The 20826-nt window shown below is 34.6% G+C and overlaps 1 protein-coding gene and 1 non-coding gene across 3 annotated transcripts in view; both read right to left on the reverse strand.

The window, feature by feature from the left end:
* SLC25A12 (solute carrier family 25 member 12) overlaps window positions 1-20826 on the reverse strand; it is a 79251-nt gene that overhangs the window by 33762 nt on the left and 24663 nt on the right. Inside the window, exons 1-6 of one of the 2 annotated variants that reach the window (XM_014568260.2) lie at window positions 19733-19782; window positions 14967-15070; window positions 11436-11575; window positions 4509-4655; window positions 2222-2360; window positions 1470-1563 (exon numbers count right to left, since the gene is read on the reverse strand). In XM_014568260.2, the coding sequence (XP_014423746.2) occupies window positions 1470-1563; window positions 2222-2360; window positions 4509-4655; window positions 11436-11575; window positions 14967-15018 (572 nt within the window). In that variant the 5' untranslated portion in view covers window positions 15019-15070; window positions 19733-19782. Of the gene's footprint in view, window positions 1-1469; window positions 1564-2221; window positions 2361-4508; window positions 4656-11435; window positions 11576-14966; window positions 15071-19732; window positions 19849-20826 lie in introns of those variants that run through there. The other variant, XM_006195326.2, reaches the window with a different exon arrangement.
* On the reverse strand, window positions 7589-7661 carry TRNAT-GGU. Its single transcript has one exon. It is a non-coding gene; the product is annotated as a tRNA-Thr (tRNA).

Genomic DNA, 20826 nt, shown 5'->3' on the forward strand with positions numbered 1-20826 from the left:
AACTATGGTTTAAAAGCAGTATTTCTCTATTCACACAGATAATTTCAGTAAGAAAAAAAATCTTCAGACCCTGCTTGCCATACAAGAAGAGACTCTAGAGGAATATTGTGGAGTACACAAATTTAATGACTCCAATGATAGATATTAAAAGTAAAGAAATAATTCTTGCCAGAAGTAAAGTATAGACATTGACAGTTCATACACAGTAATATTCCCTTATATACATATTTAATGCATAAGGGCAGTCTCTTGAGAAGGAAAAACACAAAACTGATAAAAACTGGTCACCTTTAAGGAAAGGCACGAGGTAGAAGAGACTTTTTTTTTACAGCATACTCTTTTAAACTCTGAGTTTTGAACCATGTGAACATTCTGTTTCTAAAAAATTTTACTTTAAAATGAGTACCTTCCAAGAGCTAGCTAGAAGGTCACTTCAGATCCAGTTTTGAGAAGCACTTCTGGAAAGCACTTATTATCATAAAGGAGGCTAAATACCTTCACTATAAATGTGAATTCTAGATGGATGAGACATAGTCTGATATTTCATGTTAATCACCAAAGACTGGCTGGTTTACTCAGTACCATCTCTAGCTCAACAATGCATTATGCAACATGAAAGCAATAAATCATCCATGTACACTCAACTTCTATTAGTCCTCACTTCAAGAGTTAAAACGCACTTTTCAGCTATGCCAACACCTAAATAACTACTAGAGGTGACTAAAGAAATCTGATATTTAATAGGTCTTAAGTCTCCTATCCCACAGATCCTACTGGGTACCCACAGACAAGGGTTTTTCACTTGGATTTGCATGAGACTTTGCAAATTAAAGACTCTCTTTGTTCTTCAGGGTTTTTTTCAGTCTATAAAATAGTGGGATAAAACATCTGAGCTTATCTGTGATGGTAACCGTGATGATAATGTCACAGGCACATTTCAAGAAAATGATACTCTCCAACACAAAATGGTATATACTGCTTGGTAAAATGCCCATTCAAAATGAATCAAAAAGATTATAAGACTCCAGAACATGTCCTCAATTCATTTTATAAATTTAGGCATATTTCCACAAATCTCTAAAAATTCCTAACACCTCCAGAGAGTCCAGATTAAATCAATTTTCTACCCTCCTCTTACTTCTCATTTCCCTCTCCCCTGTCTCTTTCATTTGTCTCCCTTCCCCATTTCTTCCTCTCACACATTTCAATCCCTCTCTTTCACCTGTCTTTCCATTTCTTCCGTCCCTTCCTCTCCCCTCCTCTTTCTTTTTCCCCCTTGTTTTCTCTCTTGTTACCTTTAATCTGTCTTCCTCTATCTCTCCCTCCTCCCGTTTCTCATCTCTGCCTCTTTCTTTCTTAGAATTTATACACTAAGTAAACCATTGTTTAAATAAACTGAAAGAATACCACTACTTCCTGTTAAATTAACTGTTCTAAAAAATATCATAAAGAATTATTGAAATAGTTACCCTGTAGCATTATATAAATCTGCAAGCTGGTATAAGATATCAATTTCTAGTGGGGTGACTTGTCCATAACGTATGGCACTCTGGGCAAATTCCTCTGGAAGAAAAAGAAAATATTTTAAAATCTTGAAAGATTCTTTACAACAAACTTCTGTCATAAGCAACTATTACCTAAAAGCTAAAAGCATTTTAGTATTATTTTAAAAATCTAAGTTCAACTATACAGAAATAACTACAAAAATATGAAAGCTGGCAAAAGATAAAATGTTAAGATGATGAAATGGCAAAACCCAATAAAGATAAATTAACATCAGAGATAAAACAATCTCTTTAGAATCCTCTATCTTATTTGCTTTGGTCTCCAGAATTATAAGATAAAAGAATTGGCTATTCTCCAGTCACCTAAAACATCCTACTACAATTTGGCAAAAGAAGTAGGCTTGCCCATCTTTCTGTGGCAATTCCTTTCTCATACAAACAAGCTGCTACCACAGTGCCACTGACATGTTTGACAGACTGGGCCAAGGTTCTTTTCAAATCTGTCAAAGCCACTTTTCCATTACTGACCTCAGCATCCCATTAAATCCACCTGGATTCTTGGAGACCATTATGGCCCAAGTGAAGCATAGACACATGGTAACATACTCTCTAGATCTGGCTTCAGAGTAGTAAACTTAGATCAACCTCATGCCCTAGATAAAGAAAAGTCAAAGTGCTGAGATTAAAATCAATACACATATTTTAAAAAATCTTACCCTTTGTGACTTCAACATCTTTCCTTGTGCCAGCTAGAGTGCTATATATCTTACGAACAAGCTCCATGTTATTCAGCAAGGAGTTAAACGCATTGAAGTATGAGAAGCTAACCTGGTGTGAAATACTTCCTCCAGCTGCCTAGGAAATGACAACACAAAAAGTTAAAACCAAATAAAAACAAAAAAAAACCACACATTTATGGACATTGAACTTTTCTCAAAGAAGATCCAAAGGGGTCTTCATTATTAACAACCAGTCCACAAATACAAGAAGGGTATCGTGCTGAAACAGTGTCAGTGCATTTCATGCCCTCAGGGAAGTCTATGTAATTTAGATTTTAAGGAAGAAAGGAACATCTGGAAGTTGGACTTCATGGTTCATCTACCTATAAGGTCAGAAACAACAAATATAATTATCACAGATCAAAAACAAAGATTATTTAAACAGGATTTTCAAATCTTCAACTATGGAACTCCAGCTAGTTCTGGAGAATCCAAACATCAATGTACACTATAAGGAGCATTTTTAAAACTTGCTTTTTTTCCAAGCACATACACAAAAACCAGTGGTAGCCTTAAAATTTAAGACTATTTCACTATATCAACTTTCCTAATCTTTTCTTTTTTAAGCCCATTGTTGTACTTAAGATACAGAACAGTCTTGCTGGGCTCTGATCCCTACCACAAAAGGTACAATTATTAAAAACTCCAAAAGATGTAGAGAAAATCTAGGGCGGATTTATTTGCTGTAAATGATGTCTTTAGTGGAACAGCACTAAAAAGGTTCTCTCATGTCTGCAGAAGGATGGGGGGGCAATGTGGCCTTCATTACTTCTGCAGGGTGAGGAGGTAATTTCTCTGCCATTGGACATAAACTCAAAAGAGAGTATTTTTCATAGTTTGCAAAAGCCTAATTTCTAAGCCAAGAGTCATAAAACCCATGATTAAAAACCTTCTCTATTAAAAACTCAAAATACTTACAGAAATAACAGTGTGACAACCTTAATCATAAAAGTCTATTAAAAAAGTATAGGTAATGATGGGCAAATGTTCCCACTCCCCAGCAATCCCTCACAAACTTGTGTTAACCCAAATATATATGATATTTGTACTAGCCTGAATTTGGATACCAATGAACCAAAAGGAAGACAAATTATTTAATACATTCCTCTGGGAATTGAAATGGCACTTGGTAAGTTGAGGCCATAACAGGTCTATCTAACTCAACTGGAAAAGATTAAAAGGGTCCCCTCACCCAAAGGCACTGAGTCCTTTCTAGTATTTTCTTTCCTTCTTCCCTCCCTCTCTCCCTTTCTGTCCTTCCTTCCTTCTTTCATTTTTTTGGCTGGGGCATGAGGTGAGGGTAGGCGGGTGGGAGATGGGTGTCAAGGAGGTGAAATGTGTAGGAGAAAGTGACATGGTCCATGTTCAAATTCACTGAAGAAAAAGAACAGAAGTTGATCTTTCTACCCTGTCTAAATCAGGGATAATGATCTTCAGCTGAAACAACAAAAGCACTCACTGGCTTCCCTCCATTTAAAACAAGCAGCAATCAAAAACTTATACATAAGTACAACACATGAACAAGAAAACTGGTAAGTGAGGAAGGTTTCACCACTCTTTGTGAGGAAGTGGATGACATCAGTTTGCTATTGGTCCAGATGATTTACTTTTTAGAGATTAGCAGTTTAAAGAACAAAAAACTGTCTGGTCCATGCAGACTGAATGCACAGGTGAAGGGGGCAGAGAGAGGAGTGAGCCACAGAGGTTGACGCCCACATATTTCCTCCATACCTTCTCCCACAGCCATGGTTATTAAAACAGTGTAGAGGCCAGTGATGATCCCTCTAGCAAACAGCACCCTGCAGACAACAAAGGAAGGAGCCATCCGTATAGCAAGGCTTTGGGAGGCTTTGGGAGCCTGGTGGGATGGAAAGAGGCCAAAGGTGAAGGCAGTAGTGTCTGGGAGAAGTACTGCCCACTGGAAAAAGTAATTGCACACCCTTGTCTACAAACCCCCTTGTTTTTTTAGGTGGATTCTGTAAATAAACAATTTGGAAATACATGAGAGCAAGACTGTCACACTGAAAAAAGGCTATGACTTGGGGAAAGACTATTCATTATCACCCCCTACTACCCCACCTCCCTTACACACACCTGTTTACCTTCTACCAACCAAGCATAAGGTTAGAATAGTTGAGAGTCAGACAGGTCCGGGGAGCAATCTAGGACAATGGTTCCAAAGGTTTAAGCAAACAGAAAGTTGAATTGGTTGCTTTTTACTTACTGAGACTAAGTTCTCCTCCACGAAGGGAGTAAGCATGTGAGACCGAATGGTAACCATGATGTCACTGAAATCCAGACCAGAAATCACGCCACTTTTGTTTTTGTCTTTCAGTGCAAAGGCTTGTCTTGCATGTTCCAACTGTAGCTCCTAGAGGGAAAAGTTAAGAGATGAGGCATTAGACTGATTAAAGCACATCCCAAGTGTATGTTTAGAAAAAGATAGCCATCCTTCCCCTACATGCACTTACTACAAAAATGAACAATATACAGCTCTGAATGTACAACAAAATTCATTTCTTTTTAAAAAGCACATATTTTCCTGAAACTGTACTACATTTGCTCCTCAGGAAGAAAAGCGAATCACAACATGTCAATAAAGGAAGGAGAAAAAAACCTTTTTTACATGAAAAGTTTTCAACACTGAAAACAGATAGTGTCTTTTCAGTGTTTTAATTTCAGCCTTTAAAATAAGTAGTAAATCTCCTGCTTGAAGGTGTTCTTGTCATCCAAGAGCAATTTTTGAATTAGTTTCCCTTCATATCCAATGGTTCTGCATTCACAGATTCAACCAACCACAGCTCGAGTTCTTACATGAAAGTTACGAATAACAAACTGCATAACTAGTATCCAGCTGTCGGCTTTGGGCACAGTTACACATGAACTGTAAAACAATCCAGATTTCTGAACTTTTAAACTATTGGGCAGCCAAGCTGTGTAATAAATGATATTAACAAAAAATAATGCAATTTGCCAGCAATACCCTAAGTACTATACAAAAGTCACAATTAGAGCATTGCTGCCCTGAGGACACATGACATAATCCAAATAAATTTGTTATCACACATAGTAATGGTGCTGTTGGATGTCACTTTCACACTATTTGCAACTCTGGAAATAATATTTCTATCTAAATATACAAATATTATTCCTAGATAAAATTAAATAATGCAATCTTCATTACCATTTATTTATTAAAGCCTACAAATCAATGCTGCTTTACCCTTTCCTGACATTTAAAATAGCTTTTTATAGAAGTTTCACTATTTTACTGATTAATTATATTTTCCCATATCTCAACAGTAATTCAAAGACATTAAAATTTCCCTGGTAGGCATCTCATTAAATTCATTAGGCTATACACTTTCATATGGCCTTCTGTATTTGTATGACATTTAACAATAAAAGTTTTTTAAATATTTTTTTCTTAGCAGGTTGATAGGTTAGAGACTAGTATACCAAACCTACTAAATCTTTCAATAATCTTAACTTTAAACAAACTCAGTAACACTGTAGAAAACATCTAAACATTTTAGTATCTATCATCAAACATCTAAATATCTGGATTTTCTTCAAAAGACCAATAGAAATAGAGAAACTAAAACTCAACTGGTAAGTATGTATGAAAGATACAAAATAAACAATGAGCATGAGTTTTCTCTTTCCTACTGTTCTCTACTTTTTTTTAATTTCAACTTTATTAAGGTATAATTGACAAAAAACTGCAATATATTTAAAGTATACAACATGAGTTGATATATGTAATATTGTGAAAGAATTCCCACCATTGAGTTAACACATCCATCACGTCACATTTATTTTTTTTCATGTTTGTTTGTTTATTGGTATTTCGGTCTGGTTTTTTTTTAAATATTTATTTTAATTCTCATTTTGTATTGATATGTAGTTGATCTACAATATTAGTTTCAGGTGCACAGAAAAGCGATTTAGTTATACATAACTTTTTTTTTTTTTCAGATTCTTTTCCATTACAGCTCATCTTTTTGATGATAACACTTAAGTTCTACTCTCTTAGCCAATTTCAATTACATAAGACAGTACTATCAACTATAGTCACCATGTTATACATTAGATCTTCAGAACTTATTCACCTTAAAACTGAAAGTTCATGCTCTTTTTCCAGCTTCTCCCTATTTCTCCCACCTCTAGCCACTGGCAATCACTATTCTACTGTTTCTATGTGGTCAACTTTTTTTTTTAGATTCTACGTATAAATGATATCATGGAGTGTTTGTCTTTCTCTGTTTGGTTTATTTCACTTAGCGTAATACCCTCCAAGTTCATCCATGTTGTTGCAAATGACAGGATTTGCTTTTTTTTTTTTCAAGTTGAATACTATTCCACTGTATATATGTGCAATAATATATACATACATACATATACACATACCACATTTTCTTTATCCATTCATCTGTCAATGAACACTTAGGTTGTTTCTATACCTTGGTTATTATGATAATGCTGCAATAAACTAAGAGTATAGATATCTCTTTGAGACAATGATTCTGCTTCCTTTGGATGTATACCCAGAAGTAGGATTGCTGAATCATGGTAGTTCTGTTTTCAATTTCTTGAGGTTCCTCCATATTGTTTCCCATAGTGGCTGTACCAGTTTACACTTCCATCAACAGTGTAAACAGGTTCCCTTTCATCCACATTTTTGACAGCATCTGTTGTCTCTAGTCTTTCTGATAACAGACATCCTAACAAGTATGAAGTGATATTTCATTGTGGTTTTGATTTACATTTCCCTGATGGCTAGTAGTGCTTAAAAACTTTTCATGTACCTGTTGACCATCTCTATGTCTTCTTCAGAAAAATGTCTATTCATATCCCTTGCTCATTTTTTAATTTGGTTATTTAGGGGCTGGGGGGTTGTTTTGGGGTTTGTTTGGGTTTTTTATTTTCTACTGAGTTGAATGAGTTTCTTGTGTATTTTGGATGTTAACCTCTTATCAGATACGTACTTTGTAAATATTTTCTCCTATTCCATAGCTTGCTTTTTCATTTTGTTGATGGCTTCCTTTGCTGTGCAGCTTTTCAGTTTTATGTAGTCCTACTTGTTTATTTTCGTTTTTGTTGCCTTTGCTTTTGGTGTCAAATTCAAAAGATCATTGCCAAGATTGATGTATAATTTCTTCTAGGTTATCTCATTTGTTAGTATATAACTGTTTATAGTAATTTCTTATGATCTTTATCAGCTATAATATCTTCTCTTTCTTTAACATTTTTTCTTTTTTGGCAGGGTGGAGGTAATTAGATTTACTATTTATTTATTTATTAAGGAGGCACTGGGGATTGAACCCAGGTCCTCATGCATACCAAGCATGCACTCTACCATTTGAGCTATACCCTCCCCCCTTGTCTTCTCTTTCATTTCTGATTTTGAGTCTTCTTTTTTCTTAGTCTAGCTAAATGTCTGTCAATCTTATCTTTTAAAAAAACAGTTCTTGGTTTCAATGATCTCTTCTATTGTCTTTCTAGTCTCTATTTCATTTATTCCTGCTTTGATCTTTGTTATTTCCTTCCTTCTACTGACTTTGGGCTTAGTTTATTCTTTTTCTAGTTCCTTGAGGTATAAAGGTAGGTTATTTGAGATTTTTCTTTTTTCTTAATGTATAAAATTACCTCTTAGAACTGCTTTTGCTATATACTGTCAGTTTTGGTATGCTGTGTTTCCATTCTCATTTGTCTCAACATATATTTTGATTTTCCTTTTGATTTCTTCTATGAACCACTGTTTATTTAGGAGCATGTTGTTCAATCTCAAGTTTGTAGATTTTCTCCTCTTCTACTTCAGTCATTCTTCCTAACTCACTCCATCTTTCTATCACCTCAGCTCCAACTACATCACCCTTCAAATGAAGCAGGACTTTTTTACCTTTATTTCACTCTTAAAATATGATTGAAAGTGTTTCTCATGAAAGTATATTCCTGAGCAGCATCAGAAGCAGACATAGGTCCACTTCCTATCTTACATAGGTTCTCCCTTCCTCACTTCTCCTTTTTTCCTCCTATTTATGTTTTTGTTATGCCTGGTCTTCTCCATGCATATACCTTAGCCTCTAAGAAATATCCAGTGGAAACCATGGGCTTATTAATGACACTCAGCACTGAAGAAAATGTGCACCTTTATATTAAAGACAAAGCAGAATCCTCATTTCAAGAGTAATGTTAGAAGAATACATTTTCTATTTTCTATTAGGTCAACAGTTGAAGGACTCTTATGTAACTTTTAAAGATATATATTTAAGTACCAAGATGAAACTACAGAGCATATGGGACTGGCTTCCAAATGATCCAGCAGGGGACAGAGTGGAGTATAGACAAAAAAAAGACTGGCCAACAGTTAATAATTGTTCATACAGGTTGATGGGTACATGGAGATTCATTACACTATTCTATTTTCAAATATATTTGAAGTCTTTCAAAATAAAAAGTTTAAAAAATTAAAATTAAGGACTTCAAAATGAGAAGCAAAACAAAGGGGAAAAGTTCCACATATAAAGCTCTCCATTTATGTAATAATCAAAATATCAGGGTAGAATAGTTACTGTGATTACATTAATGAAGAAACAATACTCTGGACTTATAAAAGATAAAATAACACTATTCTAAAAAGATAAAATAATATAATAAGTAAAGGATAAAATAAATCTGCTTCTGGATTGAAAGGGTGAGAAAGAGAACTGAGGGAAAGGGTAATGCTAGAAATGCATTTCATTTAACTATATGATGAAAATAGCAGAGCTTCAGAAATGTGGCTTTGGATGAGACTGAACTAGCACATTTAGCTCCACTGTCTTCCAAAACTCTGCTCTTCACTAAAATCACAGTAAAGAACTAAAAACAAAACAAAACAGAAACCCAAGAACAAAGAGAACAGAAAAGAAGACAGAAACTACATTTTTAAGATTAGAGAGCAAAAGGGCAAGGGACAACTGGCTTACCAGGCCCAAGAAAACTAGAAGTGAAGAAAGCAAAAAAGCAATACAACATACATAACAGAACCCCCAAAGACTCAGGAATTGGCTGTACTAGTCCCCTTAGAAGTGATAGTGAAGGTGGAGCTGAAAACAGGAGCCTTAGATGGAAATCTGTTTAAAACCAGTTAGTTGCCTGCCGTACTCCACCATAGCCAGGCCTTTGTCCCTTTCCAAACATGGCAGAGGACTAGGTGAGTTTAACAGAGGATCTCTGGACTAGTGGAGACCAGGAACAATTGAAAAGAGGTAATTAAATCAAAGTCCATCTCCTTACTAAATGTTGAGACCTCCAACCCTCTTGACATACTCAACAGTATCAAAAGCCAAATCTAATACTCCAGATGGGAGGCTAGATGATTATTCTAATTCCCCAATCCAAAATAAAAGACCTGAACATACAGATATTAGAGAGTCCCCAATAAAACAGCCTAGCCAGAGAACTTTAGTGTAAGGTCCAGCTAGTAAGTTCTGCCATGAACTCAAAGCTCCCAATAAGCCTCAAACTTAATTTTAAATAGGAGCAGAAGACCAAGAGCAATCAGACATATAAGAAGAGTTACTAACATGAAAAACAGAGACCCAAACAAAGAAAAAGAAAGTAACTGGCAGGAAACAGACACTTTGCTGGGAAAAAAATGAAAAATCAAAAACAAACAAAAAACCTGTCTTTAATATCTTTGGAGAAGTGAGAGAAAACAATACATCCATGAGAGTACAGTATGCTATTTTTGAAAGGAATATTTTAAAAACCAAAAAGAGCTCCTGAAAATAAGAAATATAACAAAAATAAAAAACTTAATAGAAGGTTCAGAAGAAAAATAGAGAAATGAAAACTAAAGGATCATACATTTAATATATTTACTAGCTCTAGACAGGAAGAAAATAGAAGAAAAAATCCTAAGAATATTTTCAAGAATTGAAGGGCATAAACTTTCAAATTAAAAGAACCCACTGAATGCCCAGCATAATAAACTCACACCAAGGAATATCATTCTGAAATTTCAAAACACTGAAGAAAAGAAAAAAATCTTAAAAGATTTGATAACAGGTATTCAAACAAATACATGTACACTACTGATCACAGCAGCACTATTCATAATAGCCAAAAGGCAAGAACACAAGTATCCATCAACTAATGAATGGATAGATAAATATGGTATAGCCATACAATAGAATACTATTCAGCCATAAAAAGGAAAGTACAAATGCAGGCTACACATAGATATTCTTTGAAAACTCTATGCTAAACAAGAAAAAGCCAGACACAGAAAGTCATATGGTATAATTCCATTTATATGAAATATCCAGAATAGATAAATCCACAGAGACAGTAAATTGGTGGTGGTCAGGGGCTGAGGAGAAGCAAAAATGGGGTGTGACTGCTTAATCAGTACAGGTTTTCTTTTGGGGAAATGAAAAGGTTTTGGAACTAGATAGAGATGGTGGTTGCACAACACTGTGAATGTACTAAATGCCACTAAATTGTGTACTTACACATGGTTAATTGTATGTTAAGTGAATTTTACCTCAATTTTTTTTGAGGTAAAAATAAAGAAAGGTCCTGGATTGCTCCAAGAGGATGAAACTGATAGAATACCCACTGAATTTTAAACATATTAAAATAAGATTTTAATAATGAAGGCAAAATTTGAGACTGAATTAGTATTAATACACTGAAAACGAAAAAAGAAAAACTAGCATCTCTAAGAAAAGTAATCATTTTATTTATGCATGGTGTTTACAAAATTGTGGCAATTCAAATATGATTACTGATCTAAGCAGAACCACGACATAATTATATGGAGGGTGAGGACAGAAAATGTCCAAGTCTGTAGTATGAGGAAAAGGTGAAAGAGCGAGCTCTTAATCTCCCACAGCTTGAGTTAAATGAAAAATATCAAAGAATGAAAAATTAAAAAGTAGAAGTGCCAACACAAGTTTATTACTGAAAGTTGTGAAAACAAACTCTGAAAGAAGCAATGATAAGAATTTAAAGAAGCTGTCTCTGGGAGTGGGAAATAAAAAACGGGACTGAAATACCACAGAAGATTGCTATTTTTTTGTAATAAACCAAATAAAATTAAAAGGAAGGAGGTGATAGTGTAAAGGCATACATTTATACCAGTTACAAAAAACAATCTCACCTGAAGAAACTGTGTGAATTCTGTGTAGTTAAGATGCTTCTTCCGATTATGCCCGAAATGCAGCCGAATAAACTCACAGTCCCAGTTAAAAGGGATATGATGATGAATAATAGTCTGTCCAAAAATTTCTTTGACATTTTCTTAAAAGGGAAAACAAAAACAAATAAATTACATCTGGAATAAGTAGTTTAGTCCACTGCAATGTTCCTACAGAAAGAAATTAAGAGAAATTTTAAAAGTCAATATTATCTGCTTCTATTAAGATTAGCTGCAAAATTTTTTGTGCCCAGAAACCCATGCACAGGAACACAATTAATACAAAATATAATTTTACAGTTAAGATTGTGTACCATTACATGTAAGGCCATGAGATTCTTAATTTCTCTTGATTTAATTTTAATTAGGAAGTGATTTATATCTTGCACTATAAATGGCTGCTACTTTGCATTCTAGTATAAAATCAATAGTGTTTTCCCGGTTCCTCAAGGAGTCGAATTAAGCCCTTTATCAGAAGCATGAATATCTAAATTACAGTATAATGCAATATTTGTCATACTAAGTATGGCTTGATTGAGGCTTGATTATTACATTCACACTAGCCTGAATATGTCTATTGAAGATAGGTATAAGAAATACTACCAAAAGCATATCATTAGCTCAGCAGCAAGCACCTTATTAAAAGCTTCTGATATTGTCAAAAATATGGTCTTGACACAAAGCTTCAAAATCCCCATAAAAACCATGATTATTAGTCTCAACTATTAAAATATTTTAAGATCAGTGAAATTAGTGATTCACTTTTAAATAAAGGACTAAACACAGTATACTAACTTTTAGGTAGGAACCAGTCACACTGTGTAATATACAACCAAAACCCTCTGACAGCTTGTCTTCATGCACTAATAATGTCATTCACTTTCTTACACAGTTCTACACTTACTATGAAAGTCAATTCACAAATGACTGGTACTTTAACAAGCATAGACTGGATAGACTAATTTAGAAGCTCATGCCAAAAAAAAAAAAAAATCATTAACAAAGTTAAGAAAGCAGGAAGCCTGTTTTACTAATGTCTTAAGAAGAAAATTATTTTCAAATTTAAGCCAATTATATTAGTGAAAGGGTTTTACCATCTATAGCTATCAATTATACTAAATAATTAGTAAATATAAGCTTAATGTTTTAAAATCTCCAACTATGTTATTTTCTCTAATTTCTGCAAATGCTTTGAATATAGATTTCATATTGTAAATGGTTTAATGGATTCCCTTTAGTTTTATATACCTTTTTTTGTTGTTGATAAAAGCACTGCTATGGTGGGGGGTGGGGAAAGCATAAGAATCCTGCACTGGATATCCTACCAGTCTGGACTCAACATGATAGCTCTGAGTAGGTCACAGTAATCAGTAATTGGAAGAAGGCATTGGATGTCACTGGGGAGATGGGATTCTCATCTTTTCTTTCAAATGGAATGTAGCATTTATTTCTTGCCTAAGTAGCAAAAGTATTTCAGAGTTTTCAAATCATATCAATTATTTTCACCTTCCATAAACACAAATTAAATATATCAATTTTTGTTTCTAATAGCAAAGAACTCAGTAGCAATTTATGGGACTCTAACCAACACAAAGGATTACCCTCAAATCTATACGAAACTTCAGCAAGTTGTAAAATATGTTAAGGTTTTCAATATAATTAAAATAATAAGGGCTGTAAAAAAATATTTAGAGTTAAAAATATTATGGCAACTTAGCAAAGATTTTTTTAGGACCCTAAATTAATTAGCTGCTTCCATTTCCAAATTAATTAATTTGATTTCTTATTTTTAAGGTCTAACAAAGTGTTAATCTAAGGGAATATGAAGAAATTAATGGAAAGCATATTAAGATAACTTAAATTACTACATATATTTGAGTAATATTAAGATAAATTATCTAAGGGAATAAGTTATTTTATAACCTTTATTGTAAAGGCCACAACTTCCCAAACTTAACTATTTGATAAGAAGTATATATATATAGTATACTTATATATATATATAGCTACCTAACTAAGTTTTATATAATAGTGGAATAAAACTGAATTCTCTTTTTATGATTGGAAAATATCAGAATTTCAAATGTGAAACTTTATCAAATAAAGCCAAAGATTCAATAGCTTTCAAACTTACTAAAATTTAACTATGAAAATTATTTTCTATTATCACAACAAGAATATTTATAAACCAAAATTACAATGTATAATTTATATTCAGAAAAACAGCTCTAAGATAAAAACTTTTAACTAAAATCCTATTTTGTAAACTTCCTAGCAACCTCTAAATAAGATCTTACAATACCTTTGAAACAATTATAATGATAGCTTAAATTACTCATACTAATTTCCCCAAATATAGAAGTGTCATTTTCCATGAGTATTTGTTTGAACATTTCCCATTGCTCCCAAAGTGGTCAATTGACAGTTTTGTATATGGTTTTATTATGACCATTATTATGTGCTGCGGTTAATTAACTACCCCCAGACACTTTTAATTATTTTAGCCATGTCCCAGGCTACAAAATTTCAAACCTACTTTGGCACCTCTTGATGTATCCCACTTCCCTTCTGTTATTATTTCCACTACCAACTGCCTAAGGCTAAATCAGGAAGCTTACAGAAATAATTAGTATGACTACTGTTTTGAAGTCAAATTCATAATTACCACTTTACTTTTACCAGGATATACTTAACAACAACAAAAAAAAAAAGTGTACAGAAGCTCCGGAACTAGAGCTTATACTTGTGTGAGGCAATAGCCCAAAGAGCTGATGTTCTTCTAATCTTACCCGGTTTTATCAGGTTCTGCATGACATGAAAGGGAACACCAATGATCTCAAATATCCTCAATGTATCTAACTGAAACTACATAGCAAGTTTCCCCCCAGAGAGAATCCCGTCTTTCCAGTGGCAAACAAGGGTCTTTAGCTCTCCAAGGAGTGCTAATTCAGTGGCCACTGTTCTGGCCTGGATGAAAGGGATATGACAGTCACATCTTATTGGCAGCAAGATCTGATCTAGTGTTTTATACTAGGTTGGCACTGTAAGGGAAATAGGAATCCATTCGTTTTCTGACATATGGAAAACAATAGACCACTTTTTCACTTCCTGCTTATGAAAGAGATGGTTTATAATTCCTTTGAAAAGGGATTCGGGGCCAGATACAAAAGTAGCCTGTCATTATGTTCTCTTTACTTAAAGGAGAGGAGCACAATGACTTGTCAGGAGGGCAGATAATGGTGACAACTGTGATTAGGTAAAAATGTTCACAGACAAATAACATTAGTCACTTTAGCTGTATCAGTCACTTATGATGATTGGACTAGATGAAATATACCCCGAAGCATATATATTATGTAAATATGTCTTAACAGAGGTTTTAATTTCCCCAGCAGCCCACGCTGTGTCTCCCCATCTCATCCACCCTCATCCCTCCCCTGGTCCCTATGGGAGCTTCCTACTGGTCTTGTTCACCTTTCTGCAGTACAAAATTACCTCTGACCGGGGCTGGCACTCTTCTCCAAGACTGCCGCCATGCCTGCTCCATGAATGAGCCTGGAAGGAGCTGCTGTACCAACGGTGTGGCCAGAGAACTCCTCCTGTAGGTATACAAGCCATCAGCCCTGTGACACAGCCCACCTACCATCAGCCCAACGACATCCTGATTCCAAGGATTCCAGCCCAGCAGGAGCCACTGCTTCCAGCTTACAGGCTTGAGACCAAACATTTTTACTGTCAGGGAAAAAAAGGTCCTCAATAACTGAATTTCACCTGCACGGTTCTTAAAGTGAAGTCAGAGAGGCTTGTAGAAGGACTCTCACCACGAACAATGAAAATCCTTGCATATAACTGAACAAAAACAGTGGCAAGACTTGTGGAAGTAGAGTTTCTCAGTGAAGGAAAACTTGGGGGGAAAGAAGAGGAACAACTAAGAGACCAAAAAAGAAAACAAAGGAAAACAAACAACAACAACAAAAAGATCAACAACAGGAACTTGTAGAAGTTGTCCCAGCCAACACAGCAAATCAGGCCAGACTTCTAGGTTCTACTTCCAGGTGGGTCATTAGTTTCCTGTGTGACCTCCTCTGTTTTCCAGAGGGAAAGTATTTCTATTAACCCTTTACCTACCTCCAAAAGGGACTACTGTACAATCAGTCAAGAGAGTAGTCCTGCTGCCAAATATCTGTAAAGGTCCATTTCTCAGGAAAGATAAGTTTACATTTAAAGAGCGTCTATTACTATAGAAGCTAGATGCTTCAACAGTCTATCACCAAATGGCATAAAAACAAAGTAACACCATGTCCTCTTTTTACCTCAAACCCTAAGCTACTCTAATGGCTTTGAGTATTAACATGACCTCTGCAATATCTGAAAGGAGTCTCACAAAATCTTCCTGATTTAATTTGAACACCCAAGTGAAGCTCTAATTCTTACAAAATTAAACTAGGTATTTATCATTAGAATTTCACATTATTCCATGTCTATACCTTTGTTTCCACTGAGAGAGAATATGACATTTTTTATATCTAGACTTACATCTCCTGAATCTTTTAACAAAAGCAGTGGTCATGCCTAGAACATCCCAATCTGTTATTCCCTTTAGGGAAAAAGAGTTTATTTTAGAGGCGCATATGGAACACATTTTTATTTGTGATACATAATGATGGTCAAACACAGTACAAGATCAAAAGGAATCTTTACTTTTTGAGGGTTCCACAATCAAGGGGTAAAGATGTGCTCTGGAAAAGTTTCCTTCAGAGTTCCCATTCTCGGGCAAACACTTTCAAACACATGTTGATGAGATTTTTAATAGAAAATTTAGAATATATAATGTTTTATATTCATTTATTAGTTAACAGATAAGTGTGTTTGTTTGTTTTTTTTTAGAATGATTACATCCTTGTTAAAGCAATAAGCTTTTTTTTTTTTTTAAATTGGGACAAAGGCATGACAACTATTGACAACACAATGTAGAATAGCTGGTTATCTAGGTTACCTCAACCTAATTCTGTTGAGCAGAATATCCAGTATACTAGTGAACAACAGTGAGACCAAGGCAAGTTTATACTATATCTAGCACACACCAGTCATGCAATGGCCCCTACAAGGCTCATGCCACCAGTCAGTAACAGATACACAAGCCATTAAGTAATCATCCACAGCATGCATTAAAAGTTTTATTAAAAGAACACCAAAGAAGAAACAACTAGTGATTTTATTCACTCTTTTAAAAACTCCAGAGCCCTCTCTTTTGAGCTTATACATTCTGAAATGGATTATCAAGGTCTCAATGTAAGTCCTCTCCCCCAGAGCAAAGGCATCTCTAATAAAAAAAAAAAAAAAAAAACTTGTCCAGCATTCAAGTAAATGTTGTTCAACACTGCTGTTTATATAAACACTTGCAACAATGCACACAATTTAAGTATACAATATGATGTCTACAAAAAGCATATCTAAAAAAATAAAAGTATAGATAAAAGCAATTTACAAGTATACAGATAACATCATCATCCTAGTCCATGACATATACCGATGGCATAATAGTCCTTCCCCACTCCATTACACCTTGCATCCAATTTTCTCTCCTGCCTTTCTCTCCTGATGTGCACAAGAAAAAACTATACTTTATATAAGCTCCAAACTAGAAAACGTAAGGCAATAAGCAATTCTTTTCATTAAGTGGGTACAAACATGAAAACTGACCTTTATCACAGATCCAAAATCCTATAAATATAAATTCCAAGTTAATTATTTCCTTATGCTGAAATTCTGTAGTCTTGATACAGCCTGAAATGAGTGGGCCTTAGAAATCTTGTTAAATGGCATTTGTAGCAGTCTCAATGCTTTTCTTCTTTTCTTAAAAATATAAAATTAAACTTTCCTTCATTATGATTCTTTTCACTTTAGTTAAGAAATTTTGTCTAAAAATGGAGCATCAAAATTAAGGAGGTAGGACAGGAAGGGGAAATGGTCAAGGTCCCCAGGAAATAGGTGAGCACCAGGAGTACCATCAAGAGAATCATCCAGTTGGCCAGGGACCACAGGAACAATGTTGAAAGGGGGTTCAACCTTATCTTATTCCGTAAGAATCTTCCTAGCTCTAGACTATGGAGCAGAAGAGTGAAGGATTCTGGATGGTTTATAAGTTCTTCAGTTCATGCCAGATGCTATAAAAACTAAAACTGATTTGTTTTGCTTTTAATCCTATTTTCTTGAAATTCTAACTCATAAATCATTGAAGGAAAAACAAAAGATCTATAAAATGCTAAAGCTGTAATCTAATAACAAGCTTTCACTTGTATGAAATAATACGGTGTGTATAAATCACTCAGCTACTTCCTACATATTGTAATCTACTGATCAACAATAGCATGAGTCTCTATTGTTAGTCTGTTGGATGAACTGACTTGAGTGACTTATTCTTAAAAATAGAAATTGGAAGTGAAGGGTATAGCTTAGCGGTAGAGTGTGTGTCTAGCATGAACAAGGTCCTGGGTTCAATCCCCAGTTCCTCCATAAAAAAATAAATAAATAAACCTAATTACCCTCCCCACAAAATAATATATAAAAATAGAAATTGGGAAAAGCAATCAAATGGAGGAGATACAAAGAATCATGATACCAAGGTAAAGGGGACAAAGTAAATTAGTATTTGGTTTTGGGAAATCTAATTCATCAACAGTGGGCACATGATAGGTGCACAGGTGCAGTGTCACTGATGCAGATACTTATATAAAGCTATTTGCCAAGCATTTCTGCACCACATTTGGAAGTAGACATATGAGCATGTGTGATACCTAGTGAAAACAGAAAATGCAGCATTTTTAGCAGGATAGGGTTAATACTGAATGACAAAAAGATACAGGTTTTATGCTTTACACTATAAAATCCAGGTGTTTCTAAGGAAAGTCAATATTCTTTAAGAGGCAGAATGGCCAGAGCTTGCTCCAAAGTAGGGAAAATGCCAAGATACTTGCAGAAACCTAAAGAGCTCTGTGTAGGTATTTATTCGGGAAAATCTTCTTACACAGAAGACAACAGGGTCAGTGGGCAGAAGGAAGGAAAAATGCCAAGCTAGAACACACTACAACCACTAAGGTAACAGCAAAGGCACCACTGGTGTTTTCAAATACCTATACTTTCTCACCGTTCTTACTGTAGCAGTGATACTTCTTCCTCCTTTCTTAACTAGAGGGTATTTGTTTTATAACAAACACTACAGAGAATACTCAGCACCGGCTGGCTCAGAGGAAGCCTGATTTTCAAGAGTTTCTCTACCACATATTGATGCCAATTCATATCACAAAAGTGGCTCAAGTCCAGTTTTAGAAGATGAAAAAGTTCTAGATATCTGTTTCATGACGAGGTGAATATACTTAACTGTACACTTACAAATGGTTAAGCTGCTAAGGTTTATGTTTGGTGCTGTTTTACCACACACACACAAATACAAATACAAAAAAAAAAGGGAAGAGTGCTCCAGGTCCTTGAAAACACTACATTATTTTTATTGAAAAGCCTACTGCAGAAAAAATTAGCTGATATTCTTACTAAGTACATACTAATTTCTGTGAATAAGCCTCTTTAAAAAGCTATACATGGCTACAAATAGAAATCCTAGTTTATATGCTTTGAGACATCCGCAGTGTGCTAGATTATGCGCCTATCGAAGGATTCAAATACATTTCTACATCCCATTCAGATGGCAAGGTTAATATTCTAGCCTTGTTTCCTAAAACTGATCATCTAAAATGGGGGTTCAGAGAATGCTAACTATTCTTGCCTTTACTGTCTTCTTCAGTTCCATTCTTGGGTGTGAAAATGACATAGCAGCAATTTTCCAAAGATGCTGAAGAGAAGCTCTGGACTCTCTACCCAAAACTCCCTTAAAAAATGAGATCATTACTCCATGTTGTTCAGTCTATTTCATAAAAAATTTTGCCCAGGCTGGCCCAGAACAAGAAATTTTACACCACCTACTTTAGGAATGTGAAAATGTCAGAGACTCAATGAGCTGAAGCAACAACACTCCTAGATTCCTTAATTTTTTTTTTTTGAAATTTTTGCATTTTTTCTAATGCTTTGAAAAAAAAAACCCATTATAATTGCATCTATATAAAGCCTTTTAGGAAATTAATACTTCACTTATTGACTAACTCTTAGATAAGCAACAATCTATATGCAGTTACTAAATCTGGCAATTAAAGACTGAATCAGCCTCACTAACTTCACTTAACTATATAATCTTTTTTTTTTCTTACCAAATGTCACCTCTCCATTTCCACTCTTGTCAAACAATTGGAAAGCCACCATGAACATGGAATCTGGAGCACATAAAACAGATTCAAATGCCAAAAACTCTTGATAGGAGATCAACCTGGAAAAAAATATAAAATATTATTGGCTGTAACCTGTCTTTACTGTATGATCTGTAGCTCAGGGTAGTGAAATAACTGATAAAGGAAAGTTTCTCTTTATAGAGGCATTCCAGATAATAAAGAAAGAAGGAATGACAGAATTAGAATATTACCCTTTTGTGAACCCCTGACACGTTAATGGACCTGAGCAATAATCAACATCCCCTAAAAGGGAGAAACTAGACCAAAAATAAACTTAACTTGATTGAGTCTCTAGGTCATAGTTCTAAAACTTGGCACTCAATAGTACCATTTTAAGCTGGATAACTCTCTGTCGTGGGGGCCTCCTGTGCACTGTACCATGTTTAGGAGCACCACTGACCTCTACCCACTAGATGCCAATAGCATCCACCACACTGAGAACCACCACTTTAGATATGTGACAATTTACAGAAAACACAAAGGACAAAGGAACATGTTAGTACCACAGAAACACAATCAGCAAGAATACAGACTGTAGGAAACTACAAGGCAAACGTTCCGTAGTTGCCAAAAAATTTTTTAAAAAAACCTTTAAAGACAATATGGAGGAGAACCTCATTAAAGAGTAACAAAGCAATTAATTACAAGATACAGATCTTATTTGGATTCTAATTCAAGCAGAGTAACAAAAATAATTTTTTTTAGTTTATAAGAAAATTAGGAAATGAAAATACTGATATAACACAAATACTTGATGACATTAAGACATCAATGTTTTTGAGATTTTGTTTTGTTTCTGGTAATTTTTCTTATCTTTCAGAAATACACACTGAGATATTGACAGATGAAATATGTCATCCAGAATTTGCTTCAAAATAATCCGGGGGATGGAGGAGTGGGTGGAGGTATAAATGAAACAAATTTAATATTATTTTAATAATTATTAAAAGTGGGTGATAAGTATCTTGAATTCATTATACTAGTCTCTGTTTTACAAATCTCTGAAAGGTCCATTT

Source organism: Camelus ferus, chromosome 5 (genome assembly GCF_009834535.1).
Source record: "Camelus ferus isolate YT-003-E chromosome 5, BCGSAC_Cfer_1.0, whole genome shotgun sequence".
NCBI lineage: Eukaryota > Metazoa > Chordata > Mammalia > Artiodactyla > Camelidae > Camelus > Camelus ferus.